At 39.6% G+C, this 19,730-nt stretch overlaps 1 protein-coding gene across 3 annotated transcripts in view; it reads right to left on the bottom strand.

Annotated features, from left to right (window-relative positions):
- The window catches only part of VWA5A (von Willebrand factor A domain containing 5A), a 33,498-nt gene extending 15,673 nt beyond the window's left edge, over positions 1-17,825 (bottom strand). For 2 of the 3 annotated variants that reach the window (XM_077760278.1, XM_077760292.1), the window contains exons 1-13: positions 16,799-16,843; positions 14,920-14,977; positions 14,598-14,800; positions 14,073-14,295; positions 13,774-13,949; positions 13,368-13,482; positions 9,658-9,827; positions 9,307-9,395; positions 8,960-9,104; positions 8,420-8,499; positions 1,419-1,533; positions 564-728; positions 177-277 (exon numbers count right to left, since the gene is read on the bottom strand). In XM_077760278.1, coding sequence (XP_077616404.1) covers positions 177-277; positions 564-728; positions 1,419-1,533; positions 8,420-8,499; positions 8,960-9,104; positions 9,307-9,395; positions 9,658-9,827; positions 13,368-13,482; positions 13,774-13,949; positions 14,073-14,295; positions 14,598-14,800; positions 14,920-14,962 — 1,625 coding nt within the window. In that variant the 5' untranslated portion in view covers positions 14,963-14,977; positions 16,799-16,843. Of the gene's footprint in view, positions 1-176; positions 278-563; positions 729-1,418; positions 1,534-8,419; positions 8,500-8,959; positions 9,105-9,306; positions 9,396-9,657; positions 9,828-13,367; positions 13,483-13,773; positions 13,950-14,072; positions 14,296-14,597; positions 14,801-14,919; positions 14,978-16,798; positions 16,844-17,788 lie in introns of those variants that run through there. The other variant, XM_077760285.1, reaches the window with a different exon arrangement.
- Between the last annotated feature and the right edge of the window lie 1,905 nt (positions 17,826-19,730).

Raw genomic sequence — 19,730 nt, 5'->3', positions numbered from 1 at the left:
AAGAAAAAGCCAGATGAAGGGAGAGATAAGACTTGAATTGGGTTAGAAAAGAGAAGTGTTTGTAAGGACACAATTGAGCCAGCCCCAAATTAAGAGAAAGAAGTCAACCCTCAAGGTTGGCAGAGACAAAAAAAAAAAAAAGAAAATAAAAAAGTGAAGGAAAACTGGATTCTCACTTGTCATCGAGCTTGGGTTGTAGAGAAAATGTCACCTTATTCTCAAAACTCTTGCCCTGGAGTGTGTACTTGAGGCAAACTTCTCCTGTTCTCTCTGCTGGCTACAAAGTAGAGAAGAGTAGACATGATGGCAGGGAGAGGTCACCAAGAGAAAGGTCACAACTGGGGCCACTCTCCAACCCAACCCAACACAATAAAATTTCTTACTAGGACCCAGGTAGCTCAGGAAATCAGAAACCTGAAATCATGGAGAAGGGGATAGGTGGGCTCCACCTGACAAGTATGATCATTTGATAAGACTCCACCAGTTTTAAGAAAAGTGTCAAGAGCAGAGGTCGGGGCAGTTGCTATCCTGACTAGAGGGAATAAACAAGAATAGGAACTCACCGGCATGGTCCCAGTCAACTGGGCATAGACGATTAACCTCTGACCCTTATAGAGGACGGTCTGTTCTGGTGAAAGTATTTTAGCAGACAGGCCACGAGGCAAATCCCAGTTCACAGAAACATCCTCTACCGCAGGCTGTAGAGCACGTTTTAGGGTGCTAAGTGCCTGGTGGAGGACAGAGAACAGACTAAGCCCAAAAATAATAATGGCAATAATAACTACTATTAGCTGAATATTTATTATGCACCAGGTGCTACGCAACACAGTATGTTATGCTTATTCCTTAATATTATACTAGGGGATGGTAAGGGTAAGGGATGATAAAGTAAAGGATGGCATCACCCAAGAAAGAGGAACTTGCAAACATAAGCAGAGGAAGACGTTCCCTTGTATATACTGATCACATGGAGTATGAATTTACTCTCTCTGCCAATCTACCAGACATACCACATTTGGTCCTTCTTGTTCTCTTCATCTCATTTGCATGGAGGACAGGATATAGCACTGAACGTGTTCCTCGAGCATATATCTAGAATCTGGATCATGATGGTCACAATTCTTCATTTCTTTGTTTCTGGTCTTAAACACAAAGCCCTGAACTCCTCTGGCATCTTGTCTCTGGCTCTCCAACTACTAGGACCATATGCCATTTCTCCAGAAACTTACAGTGGGTAAGTTTACATCAAGTCAAAAGGAGCCCCACTATGTATTATAGCCCAAGGAGTTGTGAATATAAGAAAAAGAAATCTGGCATCAAGCTCTTGCTTCTGCCTTTGTGGCAGTGTCTCTCCCCCAACCCCCACTCCACACCCCCTCAGGATCATGAGGCCCTCTGAACACAAGGTCTGTCCTCACCTTGGACTGCATCCTGTCCTTGCCTGTGATAAATTCTGAAGTGCCACCTCCTACTCGGGCAATGCCTTTTATTAGGCTGGTGGAGGCTCCTTCTCCAATCCCAAAGGAGAAACATCTGCAATTATACAAGGATGAGAGGTGAGAGACAGGTACTACAGAGGAAAATTATAAATTAATATATAATAGTCAAAAATACATAAAGAGATAAAGAGCTAGTCTAGTTCCTTGACCCAAATCGGGAACCAAATGCCTTAAATTAATGTGACAATTTAATCATCACAAGACTCCTAAGAGGCAAACTTATGCTTCCTTTTGCAGGTAAGAAATAGAGGGCCAACAAATTTAGGAAATACGTCACAAGATCACACACCCACTAAATGGTTGAGATGACATTTGAGGACTGGTCTATCTGGCCATAAGATCCCCCTGGCAAAACATTATATATTATACTGATTCTAGAAGCAGAAACAAAAACAAAAACAAAAACAAAATCTTAGGACCATATCCTCATCAATTATTTTAATAATAAATCCGAAGAATGGTGGGGGAAAGTGGGAAAGTGAGGATCAAATAGACACTATCATCAGTGCCTTACTAACATTGTGCTGGAGCCATATCTGCCCTGGCATTACCAGTCTTAGGGTGGGAAGGGCTGCTCTTCTAACTGGAGAGTTCTCTCCCTGCCAGAGTCCATGTGCACCAAGTAGCTTTTTAATCACAATTTGGTTTCCTAACTAGAACTGTCTATAAACAGAATGTGTTGGAAACACTAATATAAGCATTTTTAGAAGGCATGACAAAACTTCTCATTGTAAATCAATACACTGAAATTTTGTCTTATGTATCAGTCTCTTTTGAATTGGGTGAGTCATCATCTCCAATTCTGGTGACATCAGCATCAGGATTAACACTCTAAACTTGTAGGGTTAACAACCGGACTTCTAATTATGGTGACTTCCCTGTGACAATGCCCCTAGAGACCACAGCCTGCCAGCATCTCGATATGATCATCTTTAAATTTCCAATATGGCCTTGCAACCGTAGCCTACATTCCTTATGGCTTCTAAAGGGCTTTTATGTGCAAGTTTAAGTGTTTTACATGTAAAGCTAAAGCTAAACAGTCATTGATGGCTAACAATACGCCTAGAACTTACTTAAGTCATCTATGGTGACAATAATAAGGATAATAATTACAATAGTGGCAACAATTTATCTAGCACATATTGTGTGTCAAGCACAGTTCCTAATGCTTTACTTAGGTATGCCCTTTTAGCCCTCACAGCAAACCCATAAGTACTGCTATTATCCTCATTTTCAAATGAGGAAATTAAAATAGGGATGTTAGTTGATTGATCCAAACAGCTAGCAAGTAGGTGAATTGGAACTTAAATATATGATTTTGACCTAAAGGAGAACACCATAGGACAGCTCTGCTCACAGCAATGCCAAAGTTGTTCCAGTCATTAGAGACCTGGAAAAGCTATATACAGTATTCTTAACAGTCTTTTTGAAAACAGGAATGTACAGGCCATGACCTAAGAGAGGAGAGAGGCCAAGAGAGATGAGATGGTATCCTGTTACCCCTGAAGATAGTGCCAAGTACAAAATAGATGACTCGAAAGACTGAAAAACTAAAATGGTTTCAGACTTAGACTTTCCAAAGAGAAGTTGCCCTTACGACACCTCAGGGTTTTTTTTTTTTTTTCTTAAACAAAACCCTGTATAACTACACCCTATAGGTAGAAATGAATCTGAAATGAACCAGCTGTCAAATGACTGAAGCTCATTTGACTCAAATTGGAGTAGGAGGCTCTGCTTCTAGTCTACCAACCCGCCAGAAGGAAAGAGTCAATCCTTGCAGAGGGAAGAGAACATTGTCTAGAGGCTCAGAGGAGTTCTACAACTTTTCATATAAAATATCTGACACCTAAGAAAGGAATAGAAAATCCCCAAATATTGGGAAATTACACACGATACTTCTGAATAACCTAAGCTTTAACAAATCATGATGATACTACTCGTAAGTGGATACCAGTGGAAAATGACAGATCCAAATTTAGGGACTCAGATATAGATATGTTCAAATTTATAGATCTAAATGCATATATTAGAAAAGAAAAGGAAGCCTAAAATCAACCACCTAAGCATCCATCCTCAGATGTTAGAAAAAGGATGGACAATAAACCCAAAGAATTTAAAGAGAAATGAAAATAATCAAGATGGCAGTGACATTATTGATATAAAAAAACTACCATGCAATAGTGGGGATGAAAAAAACCTCAAAAGTGCTCTGAAAGGATTATTAAAATTGACACACATTTCGGGCAAGGAAAAAACCAGAGAAGACACAAATGACCAACATCAGGAATGAAAAGGTAATATATCACAGATTCTACAAAATTTAACAACAAAATAAGGCAATATAGCATATGAGAATTTTATGCAAAGACACTTAAAATTTAGGTAAAATATATAAATTTCTGTAAAAAGCAAAAACGTATAAAAGTAGGAATAGTTCGTTTCAATGAAAGAGATTGAAAAACTTTCCCACACAAAAAAAAAGCCTCCTGAAAACTTCTAGTAAACATTTAATAAAGAGGGATGCCTGGGTGGCACAGTCAATTAAGCATCTGACTCTTGATTTCAGCTCAGGTCATAATCTCATGGTTCATGTGTTTGATCCCCGCATCGGGCTCTGTGCTAACAGTGTAGAGCCTGCTTGGAATTCTCTCTCTCTCCTCCTCTCTCTGCCTCTCCTACTCCCTCCCAAAGTAAATAAATAACCTTAAGCAATTGTTTTTTAAAAACATTAATAAATAAAATCTTTCAGATAATACAAAGAGAGATAATTTTTTGCTCATTTTCTGATGGCAAAATAACAACAGCATCAAAACCTGACAAGAACATTGTAAGAAAAGAAAATACATGTTGATATTTCTCATGAAAATACATTTAAAAATCTTAAAGTTAAAAAAATCCTAAATTTATCAGCCAACTGACTCCAAAAATACATTTTATAAAAGGTTAATAGATCACAACTAATTTGGGTTTATTTCAGAAAGGCAAAGTTGGACTAACACTAGTTGTTATAATTCACACATTAAAAGAAAAAAGGTAAAATCATATGCTCATCTCAACAGATACATAAAATGCATTTGATGTAATTCAACAATCATTCATGATTTTTATTAAAAAAGAAAGAAAAAAGAACTCTCAAAACAGAAATAAAATTTTCTTAATCTGATAACTCTCAACGTAAATAAAATTTCCCTAATCTGAAAAAGGATATCTACAAAAAAACAAACAAACAAAAACCTATAGCCAACAATCATGCTTATTGATGCAGTGTTGAACATGTTCCCTCTAAAGTCCTTTTAAAACAAGATAAGAATGACAGCTGTGGCCATATCTATTCCGGTTTGTACTAAAGCTCTTTTCCAGGGCAACAGGGAGGGGAAGAAAAAGAGATGTAAGAACTACAAAGGAAAAAGTAAAGCTGACATCATTTGCAAACATAACTAGCCACAGAAAACCTACACGAATCTAAAATATGCTATTGGAATTAACATTTAAATAAGGCAAAGTCACTGAATAAAAGGTCCATGTAAATTTTAAAAGCCATTATAATCAATTTCTATATAGAAATAAGTGCCCAGTGAATAAAATGATTTTAAATACTATTTAAAATAGTATCAGGGGCACCTGGGTGGTTCAGTTAGTTAAGTGTCTCACTCTGGATTTCGGCTTAGGTCATAATCTCACGGTTTGTGGGATCAAGGCCCGTGTCTGGATCTGTGCTGGCCATATGGGGCCTGCCTGGGATTCTCTCTCTCCCTCCCTCACTCTATGCCCTCCAAATAAATAAACACTTAAAAATTAAAATAAAATAGTATCAAACACCTAGGGAAAAATCTAATAACAAATGCATGAAAACCTCTACACAAATAATTATAAAACATTACAGAGAGATTTTGTGTGTATTGTTGGATTAAGGAAATGAGTACATTTACTAATTTTATGGGAAATCAGGTTTCTCTCCATGGAGGAAAAAAGGCACAAATATGGAATAGAAAAAAAAAAGAGAAAGAATTTATGTTATTACCTTGGAAATAGGGCCATCAGTTAAAACAAATTCTTTTAATAATTGCTAGTTAAGTCTGCCAAAAATGGCTACAATCAAGATGAGCCCAATAACGGAGTTACACATAACACTCAAATACTGACCTTTATGTATCATTTTCACTAAAAGAAACTAGGCTTCTTGTAGAAATAACTGGCTCCAGGGATGGAAAAGTACAGATGAGTCTGTACTCTTTTATAAGAAAGAAAGGAAATATTCAAAAACCAAAGAGACCCATGAAAAAGACACAGGAGCAAGTGAAAAGCGGTTCCCGCTGGCCAAAACTGGAATTTTTGAGAATCTAAATGAAAACTGAAAGTAATGAATCTTAAAAAATGGAAAAATAATCTAAAATTTTGAAAGAATCCCAAAGTATATATCGGTACAACAAAAGGAAGAGAGGGAGGGAGGGGGAGAGAAAATCTTTTTTTTTTAACGTTTATTTATATTTGAGAGAGCACAAGACAGGGAGTGGCAGAGGGAGGGGGTCAGAGGATCTGAAGCACGCTCTGCACCGACAACAGTAAGTCTGATGTGGGGCTCAAACTCATTAACCACGAGATCATGACCTGAGCTGAAGTCGGATACTCAACGGATTGAGCCACCCTGGTGCCCCAAGAAACTCTTCTTTACAGTAAGATGCCAACTAATCTGGAAAAGTTGACCGAACTTAAAAATCACCATTTGTAACCACTGACAGTAATAACATTTGGGTAATAATCATCAGTGTATGCTAAGTCTACTGAGTAAACATTTGTTGAGAACAAGATGTTTACAAAATTTCAAAGTTATCTGTCAGATACCACCTTTTAACAAAGTGGTCAAATCTATCAGCAGACCCAATGTTACTTTTGGAATATTTCTTCCCAAAATATTTAATATTAACCTAAACATGAATTTAAGTAATCAAACACAAACATAAATTGACACTCTATAAAAATAACTAGCTAGTCCTCTTTAAAAATATCAATGTCATTCAAGATAATGAAAAGCCAAGGATCTCTCCCAGAGTAAAGAAGATTAAGGAAATGTAACAATGAAATAAAATGTTTGGTCTTGGATTTCCTCTGGGAACAAAAGCAAAGACAAACAACAAAAATCTATAAAGGACAGTTTTAGAAACCTTGGCAAATACAACCTGTACTTAGATAGTGTCATCTAAACATTAAATATCCTGAGTTTAATAGTTTCATTGTGGTAACTCATCAGGATGTCCTTGTTAGAAGATGAGGTGCATCCTTATTTGCATGTGAAAAATTACAGTATCTGTGGTTTGCTCTCAAATATTTCAGACAAAAAATAGGTGAAGCAAATGTGCAAAAACACTGACATGTAGTAGAAGGGTATATGAGTGTCTATTGTTCTGTTCTTCGAACTTCTCTACAGGTTTAAATATTTAAATAAAATATTGGAAATGCACATTCAGAAGAATGAAGAAAGACTTACATAAATGGACAGATACACCATCTAAATAGATTAGAATACTCAATATAATAAATACTAACTTGTCCTAAAACTGACATTTAAAATCAATATAATTCTCTCTCCCTTTTAAAGTAATCTCTATGCCCAACATGGGGCTCAAACTCATGACCCAGAGATCAAGAGTCACATGCTCTACTGACTGAGCCAGCCAGGCACCCCTAAAGGCAATGCAACTCTAGTCAATATCTCAACAGTTTCCTTTTTTGGTAAAAACTGACAAACGAATTTTAAAATACAAATAGCTGAGACAATCTTGGGGGAAAAAAGGTGAAGACTTACTCTATTGGAAATCAACATTGGTCAGGGAGCTACATAAGTTGATCTGGTATAGTACTGGCACAGGTCTAGATAGACTAATAGGATGGAACAAAGGACCGAGGAACAAATACTACATGTGTAGATGCCTATTTGTGACAAAAATGACACTGCACCTCAGTGAGCAGAGGACTTTTCAATAAATGGTACAGGGTCAATATGATATCAACATGAGAAGATAATGAAAATTGGCCCCTACTTCACACAACACACACACACGCGCGCACGCGCACACACACACAATCCAGGTGAACTATAACTACCTATCATTCTATTGGGATATTACACACCCATGAAAATTAACCATGGCTCCATGCAAAATAGGTATGAACGTCAACATACTGCTGAGGGCAAGAAGATACACAGAAGCAAAAACATGTATAACCCATTTATTTTTATTTGAAAACAAGCAAAAATAATCCATGGTGTTATAGGTCAGGAAAGCTATTTCCTCTGGAGAGGATAAATTGGTAGTGATCAACTCTGTGATGCACCCAGATGTATACTTATGATTTGTGTCGTTTTGTGTATGTTTTACTTTGATAAAAATGGTTATAGTTAAAAAAAAAAAAACAAAAAACGTCTTGGGGCACCTGAGTGGCTCAGTTGGTTAAATGTCCAACTTCGGCTCAGGTCATGATGTCACTGTTCATGAGTTCAAGCCCTGTGTCAGGCTCTGTGCTGACAGGTGGCAGCTTAGAGCCTGTGGCCTGCTTCAGATTCTGCCTCTATTTCTCTGCCCCTTCCCCATTTGCTATCTGTCTCATTCTCTCTCAAACATAAATAAAACATTTTAAATTTTTTTAAAAAAACTGTCTTACTATCCAATTTTTGTTTCCATTATGATACAGAAAGAATAAAGGACAATGGTGTTATGGTGTTATTGACATTATTTATAAAATGACTTTTATCTTCTACTAAAGAGGGGGAAATGCTGTAGAAAAAACTTGTTAGCCAGCAAAGCTAAAATTCTTGAATGACTTTCGCCTCTGAAAGGAATGTCAACACTGGTATGATGCGGCACTAGACTATGTGTGGTACTACCCAGGTCAGTCACCCAGAACTCACATTCTCTTCCTACCTGTGCCTCAGTCTGTGGTTCCGAACTTCTTTAATTATACTGAATGTGTCAGTAACTTCCCCATCTGTGAAGACAAAAAGCTATAGAAAGAAATAAGACATTCATCAAATCTCCGTGAAGACCATTTTTTAAGATACCAGAATTTGCCCTTGGGAAAAATCAACTATTTCATTCCAGAGACTAATGCCTCTTCAGACAGATGTGAGGTCCCTAATGTTCCCTGTCACTTGCATCACGTCTTCTTACCTGGTTTGTTTGGGACCTGGGATTTTCATCACCTCCCCTTTCTCGTCCCACCTAAAGCTTTTGTGGCTCTCTGTAAACAACTTCCACCACCCACAGCCCACAGCACGGAGCTAAGGGAAGGAATTCTATTAAATGTTTCTTATTCTTATTTCTTATTCTCTTCACTATATGATAGAAGACTCTGAATTTTATATCATATTTTAACATTCCTACAACCAAGCTCAGGGGTATGAATTCTCGAACAGAGATTTCATTCTTTCTGTTGCTTTCTGCTGGATCTATTCCAGTTCCTACCTGTAGGGGGTGACCCGGGATGGAAGGTTCTCTGTAAATGACCTGGAGTGGTGTCAAGATTTCCGTGCCCCCTAGGTCTGCCCGCATAAGTTTAACTCTCCTCAGTGCCTCTTCCATGGTATCCTGACTGTATTTCACACTATTCCTGGGAAAAACAAACACATCCAGTGACATGATAGCTGCTCAACATCACTCAGTATTGAGTCCCTGAATTGAGAGACCCCCACTATAAACAACCCCACCTGAAATACCCAATGCCAAAGTCAACTGTGTAAGTAACCCTTCTAACAACCTACTTCTGTCTTTCAAGTATCTTTTTGGACTCTATAGGCTTTCTAGAAACTTACGGAAAGAATGCTTCAAAGGAAGATCCAAATCCATAGATATTGAAATAACAGTTTATAGGCAAACTCTTCAGCAGCAAAATCAGTGTTTCCTGAAGGAAGAGAGTACAAGGAAGATAGTGAGAGAGGATCCTTTCAGACATACATACCCTACCAATCTAACTCTTACGTGGGTGGGCCTTCCCACATTTCATGACTCCAGGCTCTTATATTCCAAGACTAGCCTCCGAGTGGTCATGTTAGATATAGCTCAGACAGGAAACGCACCCAAAGTTCCAGATTGACCCTAATTTAACTCCTGAGATTCATCCTCATTTGTGAACGTGACCAAAAAAAGAAATGAACTAGCTTTACCTTAGCCGCCTCTATGCGCAACTGTGATTTATCCTGTTTACTTATGGGGCACTGCATACTTCCTGAGCGGTCCATGAGGAAGACGAATTCTCCACAGGTAGCTGATGGCTCAGCTTCTGGGATATTTGGGTAGAAACACACCATCGCAGATGGATCTTTCATCAAACCATCTATTTTGAAAAGATAAGGACACTAGAACATGAAAAGGAACTCAAGGATACTGAAGACCCCAAGAATCAATAGTCAGTTACACAGGGAGCTGAGGAAATCCAAATCTAAAACACCATTTGCTCTTCATACTGTATATGCTAGCAAAGTGTTTGGGGTGAGTTATAAACATATAAATGACAGAGAAGCAGAAAAGATATGTAAGAAAAAAAACAAAGTAGAGGTTACAGGCACAACCAATAATTAAAAACATATAACTGGACACTAGTTTCCCAGCAGCGACGTAAATCAGTGAAATGCATGAAGTTAAAATGTTCCGGCATTTGCCAGAAGAGTCAAGCTAATTTATTTGCAGAGACACCTTCTCTTCAAATCAAATCAATAGGCAGTTTATTATGGGCGTCCTTGTTTAAGTCTTTAATTATGCTTTTGAAATAATGAAGCTCATGGGCAATTCCTATGTTGGCAATTTGCAAGAGCTGAAAGTATAAGTATCATACACACCAAGGAAAGTCCTCTGCTTTGGGTATGAAACATTTACTAATACTCTCCAGAAGTGAGGTGTGTTTTACACTCTAACAGCATCATCCAAGAAACACTATGGAGGAAACCATGGGAGTCTGACTCATGTTATGAGGTTGTCAAAGCTTTGCTTTTACTTTGAGGAACAAATGAAAACTGATGCAAGAATTGAAATGTCAGTATTGAGATAGAGATGAAATGAGAATGGCTGGGTGATTATATCCACTCCAGTTTTACAGTTCAGAGAATAAAAAAGGATAAAGAATTAAATTCCTATATCTTATTGTCATAAAGTGATTCCAGGATTATAGGTTTAAATTCTCAGTAGCCTTGGGATTCAATATGGCTACAGGATGTGGCTCTTTTTAATCTCTTACCCCTGGGATATCCAAATGACCAAACTGGCTTCCAAATAAAATGGGTGGAGCTCATCAAATATTTGCTTGAATGCTGGTTCAAGAATAACTTCTAAAAAATCCAGATTACTGGATACATATTGGAAGGGTAGCTTTTTTTTTTTTTTTTNCTGATTGTAGTGGGAATGGCACCAGACTGGTAAATTAGACAGTTTGCCATGACAATGAAATAGGTGCATATGTTTCATGTGTTTAGAACAATGCCAGATATAGAATGAACTATCTAGGTATTTCTACTATAATTCCTTTGGCTTGGTGCAAATTCTTTTCACCTTCATGAGTCTCTGCTTCCTTGTTTTTAAATAAGACATTTTAAGGCCTTAGCTCTTCTGCTTGCTAGCCTCAGTTTCTTCAGCTGAACAATCCAAGTAGTAATGCCTGCCTCAAAATTATGTTAAGGGTTCAGTGATATCATTCGTTTAAGGAACTGAACCTATGCCTTAACTCAGGTTAAGCTCTTAATAACAATTTTGGAAAATTATTCATCTACTTTATGTTATTTTTATTAAATTATATATATAACTTATTCAAAATCATGTTCTTAATATGGTCAAATACATTCTAAGTTTAAAAATATACACATTTTGGGGGCACCTGGGTGGCTCAGTCAGTTGAGCATTCAACTCTTGACTTCACCTCAGGTCATAATCTCACAGCTCCTGGGGTTTGGGCCCCACATTGGACTCTGCACTGACAGTGCATCTTGGGATTCTCTCTCTCCCTTTCTCTCTGCCCCTCCCCAGATTGTGCTCTCTCTCTCAAAATAAATAAACATATATAATAATAAATACAAATAATATATATTATATATTATGAATTATATATAATATATTTACTATATATATATGATACATGAAAATACATGATAGTATTTTCATCATATAGTGGTATGCTTCATTTTGTAGAACTCTCAATGGTTTTAGTGAGCCAAGCTGCCAATTTTCATTTTCTTCCTTATATGGATGGGAACAGCAAGTCATCTTGACCAGATATATGATCTAGAAAGCAAGATTTGAGCAGCCCTGCTAGAAGGGATTCACAGGATCATAAAGGCTGCCCCTGATGTCCCCTTCTGGCCTGCAGAGCCCATCATAGAACACAAATGAGGAATCTGCATAGGGGCCAAGGGAACTTCTTGGAAAGAAACTGAGATCTCAATCCATACCTTTTAAGATTCAGCATTATAAAACTTTCTCTGTGGATTAAAATAATCCTGACTGAAGACCAGGTCACCACCATGGGCATATTTCATTGATACCCAAGGGGGGATCCACCAAAGGGAAAGCACAAAACCAGTACAAAAGGACAGAACTAATGTACAAAGACAGAGCATGGAGCTTAATGGAAGAAGAGCTGGAGCAAATCTGGTTGAGGTAGGGAGATCCTCTAACAGCCTTAGCAGGGACAGCTTGGCCCAGAGGAAAACTGTTTGAACAAGTGAGGGCAAACTAGGGAGCTCTAATTAACCTTGGCCAAACAAACATCAAGAAACTGTCTTCATAGCAGGGTAGTTACAGAAGTAAGAACCTAACCCAAGTTATGGCATTGTGACTATGACTGTCCCCAAGCATCCTTCCATTCCACCAAGGTGAAAAAAGCTTCAGAAGTGGCAGTACCTCTCCAGTTAGGCTTTGGCCCCTGCAATCCAGGGACATGGCTGCCCAGGAAGGCTCAAGAGAGCAACAGACTCACATGGGTTATACCCATATAGTTATAAGGAACAGTACATACATGGTAAATAAATTTAGAAAATAAGAGAAATTAAAGAAATTTAAAAACTAAAGTTATTGCTAAACTATGAAAGAAAACATGACTAAATTTATTGAGAAACTATACATAATTTCTTAATATACTTAAATTAAGATACTAGGGTGAGATGAAAACTCTCTGGAGATGAATGATGAGGCATTATCAGATTTGGAAATCTTTATTAATTTGAAAAGTGAAAATGTCACATTACTATGTTCATTTTATTTTTTTCCCTACAAATAAACATTTACTTTTTTACTAAAGTATAATGAACACACCATGTTATATTAGTTTCAGGTGCCCAACATAATGATTCAACAATTCTATACATTACTCAGTGCTTACCACAGTAAGTGTAGTTATCGTCTGCCACCAAACATTATTACAATCTTATTGACTATATTCCCTGTGCTCTACTTCTTATCATTGTGACGTATGTATTTTGCAGCTTTGTACATCTTAGTACCATAGATAATAGATAAGGGGATATAACAGAAATAAATAAAAGGGATTAAGAGGTACTCATTTCCAGTTATTTTTATTTTATTTTATTTTGATTTGCACTTGTAGAGACTGATTATTGTAATTTATGCTTTTAAACCCGTTGTGTTTCCTCTTATGAATTATTTGTCCATGTCCCTGATCCAATTATCTACTGATTCACTTAAACTTGCCTCTAAGACATAACCACATGATACTCATTGTATCTAGCCATTTTTGCACACCATAATGTAAACTATTTGAATGTTTTACCTACTACTGGACAGAAGAAAAGTAAAGTGAGGGGAATTTGAGGGTAATTCCAAGACATGATTTGCCCTTTCGGAGGTAACTCCAAAGGGAGAAAGAAAATACCTGGGTTGTTTTTAGGATTCCCCAACTCCACAGCTACACTGGGGGTATGCACCTCACTGTAGTAAATCAGGAGTTCCACATCGCGATCAAATTTGTGCCCATCAGCCAAGGAAATCTGAGTTGGAAAAAGCAAAAGAGCCATGTTAGAACTATCACTGCTTGCTGCCTGGGGCTGAGGTCAGAGCTGCGGGCTATGGGCTTCCTCCCTGAGTGAGAATGGTCAGGAGCAGGGACAAGAATGGAGAGAAGGTTCTGGGAAAGAAATGGGGGTAAAGAATGAACAAAGTGGGATTCCCTCTAGTTAATAGGGGAAAGTAAGGAGTATTTTGGAAAGACTGAGTGAGGAACAAGGTCAGAACTCAAAGAATAGGGGTGTTGGCAACAACAGTACTTTCTGATGAATTACCTGAGCAGAAGTCTTCTTATCTCCCAGGTACTCGATAGAACTCAAAGGGCAGTTGGACTGGATCCTCTCAATGCCATGCTGGGAACTGATGGTGGCAGTCATGCTGAACGCATAAGGCAAGTCATCCAAAGGGACTATGGGAGTCTTCATATCAAGACAACTGTCCTCCGGCGATCCTGTGAGAAGTTACCTTAGTTCTGTTGTCCTTTCTCACACTTCTTAGTGCCCCTACGACACTTGAGGGGGTTTCCCAAATTATATCACCCACCACCAATGTTCAAAAGTAAAAGGATACTCACCAGAGCAACGGTATCGAGGATTCAAGACAGCTGGAAGCACGTAGCGCAGGGCCCCATCTACTTCCAGGGGCAGCTCCTGCACGTACTTCAGGGTGAGTGCCACCTTTGACCCAGGTTGCAGGTTCCCCACATTGCAACAGAAGACGTCCCTAGAGCACTTGTCCTCCTCCAGGAGGAAAGCTTGGTGGCGGTGGCTGATGGCACTCTCATAGAGGATGTGGGCCTAAGGATTACAGGGAAAGGAAGGTGATATAAAAGGTGGCATGGCTGAATGAAGAGTGAGTGGTTTGAAAAATAGCGACTGATCGAGAAGCCCTGTGATTGGTCTTGCCAAGCTCACAGCTACACTGTGAATGCCTGATGGACTGTTCCCTCCAGATGATTTTAGGAAAAGAACAGCTACAGGGGAATAGCAGAAAAGAGCATTCAACCTCAGCTTTTTTGTGAAATTGCATTTGCTAGAGATCTTAAGAGTATGCATAAAGGAAATAAGAAGGGAGGAGATAATATACTCATCCCTCGTACCTTCTTCTTATCCTTTAATTCTGCTTTAATGATCTTCCCATCCACCGTGGCCTCAAAGTTGTAGACAGCTGAGTCTTCATCCATGGGGAACACAAAGAAGGTCTCCAAAGGAAATTTCTCTTCATTTTCATAGTTTAAGGTAGCAGACACACCAGCCACAAACTCACGAATGGACAAAGTCACACAGATGCTCTTCAGCGGCACTAGAGAGAGACCAGAGTTCAAGTGGCAAACAAACATTACCAGAAGGCCTCCTGCAGGCCAGGCATCGGGCTAGATGCCAAAGATACAATGGCAAGTAAGGGTCATGAATCATGCTTACCTGGCTCCTCTTGGCGGGTTAGTAGGCCAGAAGGACGCACCATGGTGATGCAGGGTTACTGTGGGAAAGACACATCATTAACACAGTGATATGCTGGAGATTATCCATGCAAAGACCAGACCTTATGTGCTTCTGTCTGGCATGAGAATATATTCAGAGGATTAATAGAAAGGAGAAAGAAGCTGTGAAGAAGAAGACACAGATGCCAATAGTAAGACTCCTAAATGCCAGACCCAGGTGGGGAAGCTGTAAGATTCACTAAGTGCCCACTAGAGAGGAAGTCTCTGAAATACCCTGAAGCTGGTTCAAATACCAATTCCACTTTTTCAAATATACCATTCCTTAGGACTATATATGGAATAAGTGTAATTAATTTAACCCTTTTGAACCTCAGAATTCTCTTTCTAAAAGGAAAACCATATGTGAAGTCCTTAGAATAGTGCCTGGCCTACAGGAAGCATTTAATCAATGGTAATAGACTAGTATTGCTCCTGTTGTGATTGTTACAGTTGTTAAGTAGATCTTGGCTGTTTTTTTGGATCATGCTATACAGAGAGACTTGCACTCTTGATTCATAATGGTGCCCGCAACTAAATCACTTACTTTGTGACTTTGCTTCGGGAGCTTATAATTGAAACCACTGTTTCCTCCATCCAAGGTATTCTAATGTATATATCAATATTACACATGCAACATGACCTTCCACATTTTGTTATAACCCTAGACAACGATTTCATGTGATACGGCAACAAGGAGATAAACTTACAAACCTGGATTATGATTTACATTATGATTCTTTTATCCAGAGAATCAACAGGTGGGTCTGGTCCTAGTCACTGGCCCCAGTACCTCTGGAAGCTGCCCTCTGACCTTTCTGAATGTAATCACTGGTCACCGTACCTCTCCCTGTTCTGTCAAAGGGTGACATGAGCTACAATCTGCAGTACCAGTTAGGGGGCTTTTCATTGAAAACACAGCTTAAGGGGCTAAAACAGAAGTGCCTGGTGCACAGAGAATGCTGAAGAAAACAGACACTTATGTGCTTATCCAAAGCCCCAGAGGTAGATGAGTTGCTGGGATGCCCAACCTTCACTGAGAAACCCACAGGCCTGAAAAATATGGACGCTCATGAGAAAGGGAACATTCCTTCCTAGAACAACATCCCCCTCAAGGATTCTGAAACTTCTGGAGGATACTTCTCAGCCCTCTATGCTCATCCCAATTGCCATCTAAAACCTCACACCCTACATCCATCCAGAGCAATGTCCATGTTGCATCCATCTGATAGCAATGGTGCGTCTTGTACAACATGTCCCATGTCCACAAATTAGCCAATAAATCAGGCTTTTCATTCTGTGTTCGGTATTTTGAAGAACTGGATAAAAACTGAGTGTGGCGGGTGCCTGGATGGCTCGGTTGGTTAAGCATCCATCTTCGGCTCACCTTGTGATCTCACGTGATCTCACAGCTTGTGAATTCGATCCCTGCATAAGGCTCTGTGCTGACAGCTCAGAGCCTGAAACTTGCTTTAGATTCTGTCTCCCTCTTCTTCTGCCCCTCCCCTGCTCATTTTCTGTCTCTCAAAAATAAACATTAAAAAAATTACAAAAAAAGAGCTGAGTGTGGCAAAATGGCTCCCATTTAATGGAAACACAGAAGGCAGTAGCAGCTGTGGGGAGAGGAGAGAATGCTCAAGAAAAGGATTTCAATGCAGATGCTTGACAAGGGTAAGCTCTCTGGTAGGACAGGCTGGGGCTAGGACAGGGAAAATTTTCTAAAAACATCAATAGGAAGCCTACAACAGGAGAAGGACCGAGGACCCACGACAGCTGAAGAAATGTGTTAGGCAACCCAATCTCTGAGGCTTGCCAATACTCACCAAGGATGGCTTTCAAGTGAAGAGACAGAGCACAGAGGCGTCTCCTACAAAGAAACAGCCTTATTTCCTAATTCTAACCCCAGAACAAATCCCTCATTGAGGGCAATTTGCTTTTCTGCACCTTCTCCCTAACCCTTCTCAGTACAAACTATGGTGGGTCAGCATTAGTTCTCCGCCCCTCAGGATGGTACTTCAGAAATGCACCTTAGCAACGGGTGGGCAAAGACTGACCACAGCAGCTGACCAAGGTCAAAGTGTTGAATCTGAGGCAGCTGGGAGAATAGAGGGGGGGCACTGAGCCAGAGGGCTGCGTGTTAAGGCGGGCCCTCGGGAATCCAAGAGTGGAGACACATTGCAGTTCAGCCACCCACCTAGGAGAGGGAGGAGGAGCCAGCGCGCTGATGGCGCAGCGGGCCACACCCCTGCAGCCTGTTGCCACACCAGTGAGGTGTGGAGCTTAGATAGAAACAGAAAGTGATTTAATCTTTAAAATTTCAGTACTAGATTTGCGGCGTCCAAATATTAACAGAAGGGATCAGAGTCGGTTCCTTAAATTTCTATAGTAAAGGGTTTAGAGGCTGCAACCCTACTGGGGTCGGGGGTGGGGGGAGGTTTGAAATTCCCATTTCCACAGCATAAAATTAGACAAAATTGAGAAAACATCAATTTTCTATAAGAAAGAAAGGGGGGGGGGAAGTAAAGTCAAAGAGAAGGAAAGTAAAAAGAGAGACCCTGAGATGATCAGGAGATGCCTAAATCCCCTTTCCAGCGCCTCCTCCCCCCTAAGACCCCTCTCCCAAACTGCCAAATCTGCAGAAACCCCCCAGGGAGCGAACACCAGGATTAAATTCCTCCACCCCTTGAGTTTGCGGTTAAAACAAGCCCCAGCGGGTTTGGAGACGGGGAAAGGGAGTTGGAAAGGGCGGGTCTTAGCCGTCAGGGTTAAGGGGTGAGAGATCCAGCCCCAGCGCGGGCGGCCAGATTGCCTACCTTCTCCCGCAGTCTGGGCTCTCTGAGTCACAGGAAAACAGCTGCAGTCAAAATTTCCAGGAAGACCCGCCCCTTCTAGGGACCGGTTACAAAGTAGCGACTACTCGATTAAGGGATCAATGGCAAATTCTTCAACCCTCGAACGTTTGCTGTTTTTTCCTTCGCCTAGTCTCCGCTAAGGACCAATCAGAAGACAGGCAGCGAGAAGAGATTGTTTTACCAGTGAAATGCCTTCACGGTAACATCAACAATCACTGCAAATCACACCATATTCCTGTAACAGACTGAATTACCCACGACTTACTGTGCACTAGGCCCTGCTAATAACTGTATGGTAGGCCCTGAACGTTATGGGCATTATCATTGACTCCTCATCTCCAATTTCAGTTATTTGTCCCAAGATGTCATCCTCCCTGACAGCATAGGGGGGAGGGTCAGGAGACAGGGCAATGCTCACAGGGACTAAGTCTTCCAGTCCTGGATCCCTTAGGGGTTTTTCATCAGGATCATAAAATTAAGATGTTTGGTTTTTGCTTTTTGGGTTGTTATGGGGGTTCTTTGGTAGTGGGGGTACAATATAAGTAAGTTAGAATATCTATGCTCCTTCCTGACTAAGGAACACTAGAAATGACCAAGTTTCCTGTGTCTTCTTTATTTCAGAATGATCTGTTAAGCCTGAGGCTTAAAAAGAATTATACTGCTATTGAGAAAATGTACTGGGGAAAGAAACATGATACATATGAACACTCAGGTTGATTTTGGTCTCTGTGATATATTCATATTTACTTTCTCTGATTTGTTGTCTTATCTGTAAAATAGAAATAATGACATACCTACCTCCCTGGGTTGTTTTTAAAGGTTCAGTGGATCTTAATGGATGTGATGTGTGTGTGTGTGTGTGTGTGTGTGTGTGTGTGTGTACACATATAGTAAAGCACATTAGAAGCCCAGATTGTATTTTATCAGTTTTAGGCTCTAGGACTATGTTCTTTACATGTACCAAACTAATTGTGAGAGGGAATGATCTCTCGGTAGAAACCACATCTGGTATTGTTTCTCTTGACTATAATTTCTGTTGGCCGAGGTATCTGGTCAACAAAAGGAAGAGGCTGGAAGAATGGGCAGAGTTCATCTGCTGACCCATTTTTACTAGAGAGGTAAAAAAAAAAAAAAGTTTGCTACTGACTGTACATGGCAGCTGGGTTGGAAGGAACTGAATCAGAAAACATAGAAGATGCTGCTTACTGAAAGGACACTTATATGAAAAGCCTCTCAATCTGGCACAATATACATAATTAAACAGACCTTTATAGCTATTAAAAACATGAATGCATTTTATTAATCTATTTATTCATACTTTGTGTAAGCCCAATGAATAATTCACTCTTTGCATATAGGCTATTAAATAAATCCAATGATCAAATGTTGAAAGAGGACATGTAATTCATTCTTTTTAAAAAAAATTTATGTTGAGGTGCCTGGGTGGCTCAGTCGGTTAAGCATCCAACTTCAGCTCAGGTCATGATCTTGCGGTTCATGGCCCATGTCGGGCTCTGTACTGACAGCTAGCTCAGAACCTGGAGCCTGTCTCCCTCTGTCTCTGACCCTCCCCTGCTGATGCTGTCTGTCTGTCTGTCTCTCTCAATCAATCAATCAATTAAATAAATATAAATATTAAATTATATAAATAAATAATAAATAATAAAATAAATAAATAATTTTTAATTAAAAAATAAAAAATTAATGCTTATTTATTTTTGAGACAGAGAGAAACACAGAGCATGAATGAGAGAGGTACAAAGAGAGAGGGAGACACAGAATCTGATGCAGGCTCCAGGCTCTGAGCTGTCAGTACAGAACTCGGCCTGGGGCTCAAACTCACAAACCTTGAGATCATAACCTGAGCTGAAGTCGGACGCTTAACTGACTGAACCACTCAGGC

The sequence above is a fragment of the Crocuta crocuta genome, unplaced genomic scaffold, assembly GCF_008692635.1.
Source record: "Crocuta crocuta isolate KB4526 unplaced genomic scaffold, BGI_CrCroc_1.0 scaffold335, whole genome shotgun sequence".
NCBI lineage: Eukaryota > Metazoa > Chordata > Mammalia > Carnivora > Hyaenidae > Crocuta > Crocuta crocuta.
The sequence above is the reverse complement of the archived record's forward strand: the minus strand, read 5'-3'. Positions and strand labels throughout refer to the sequence as shown.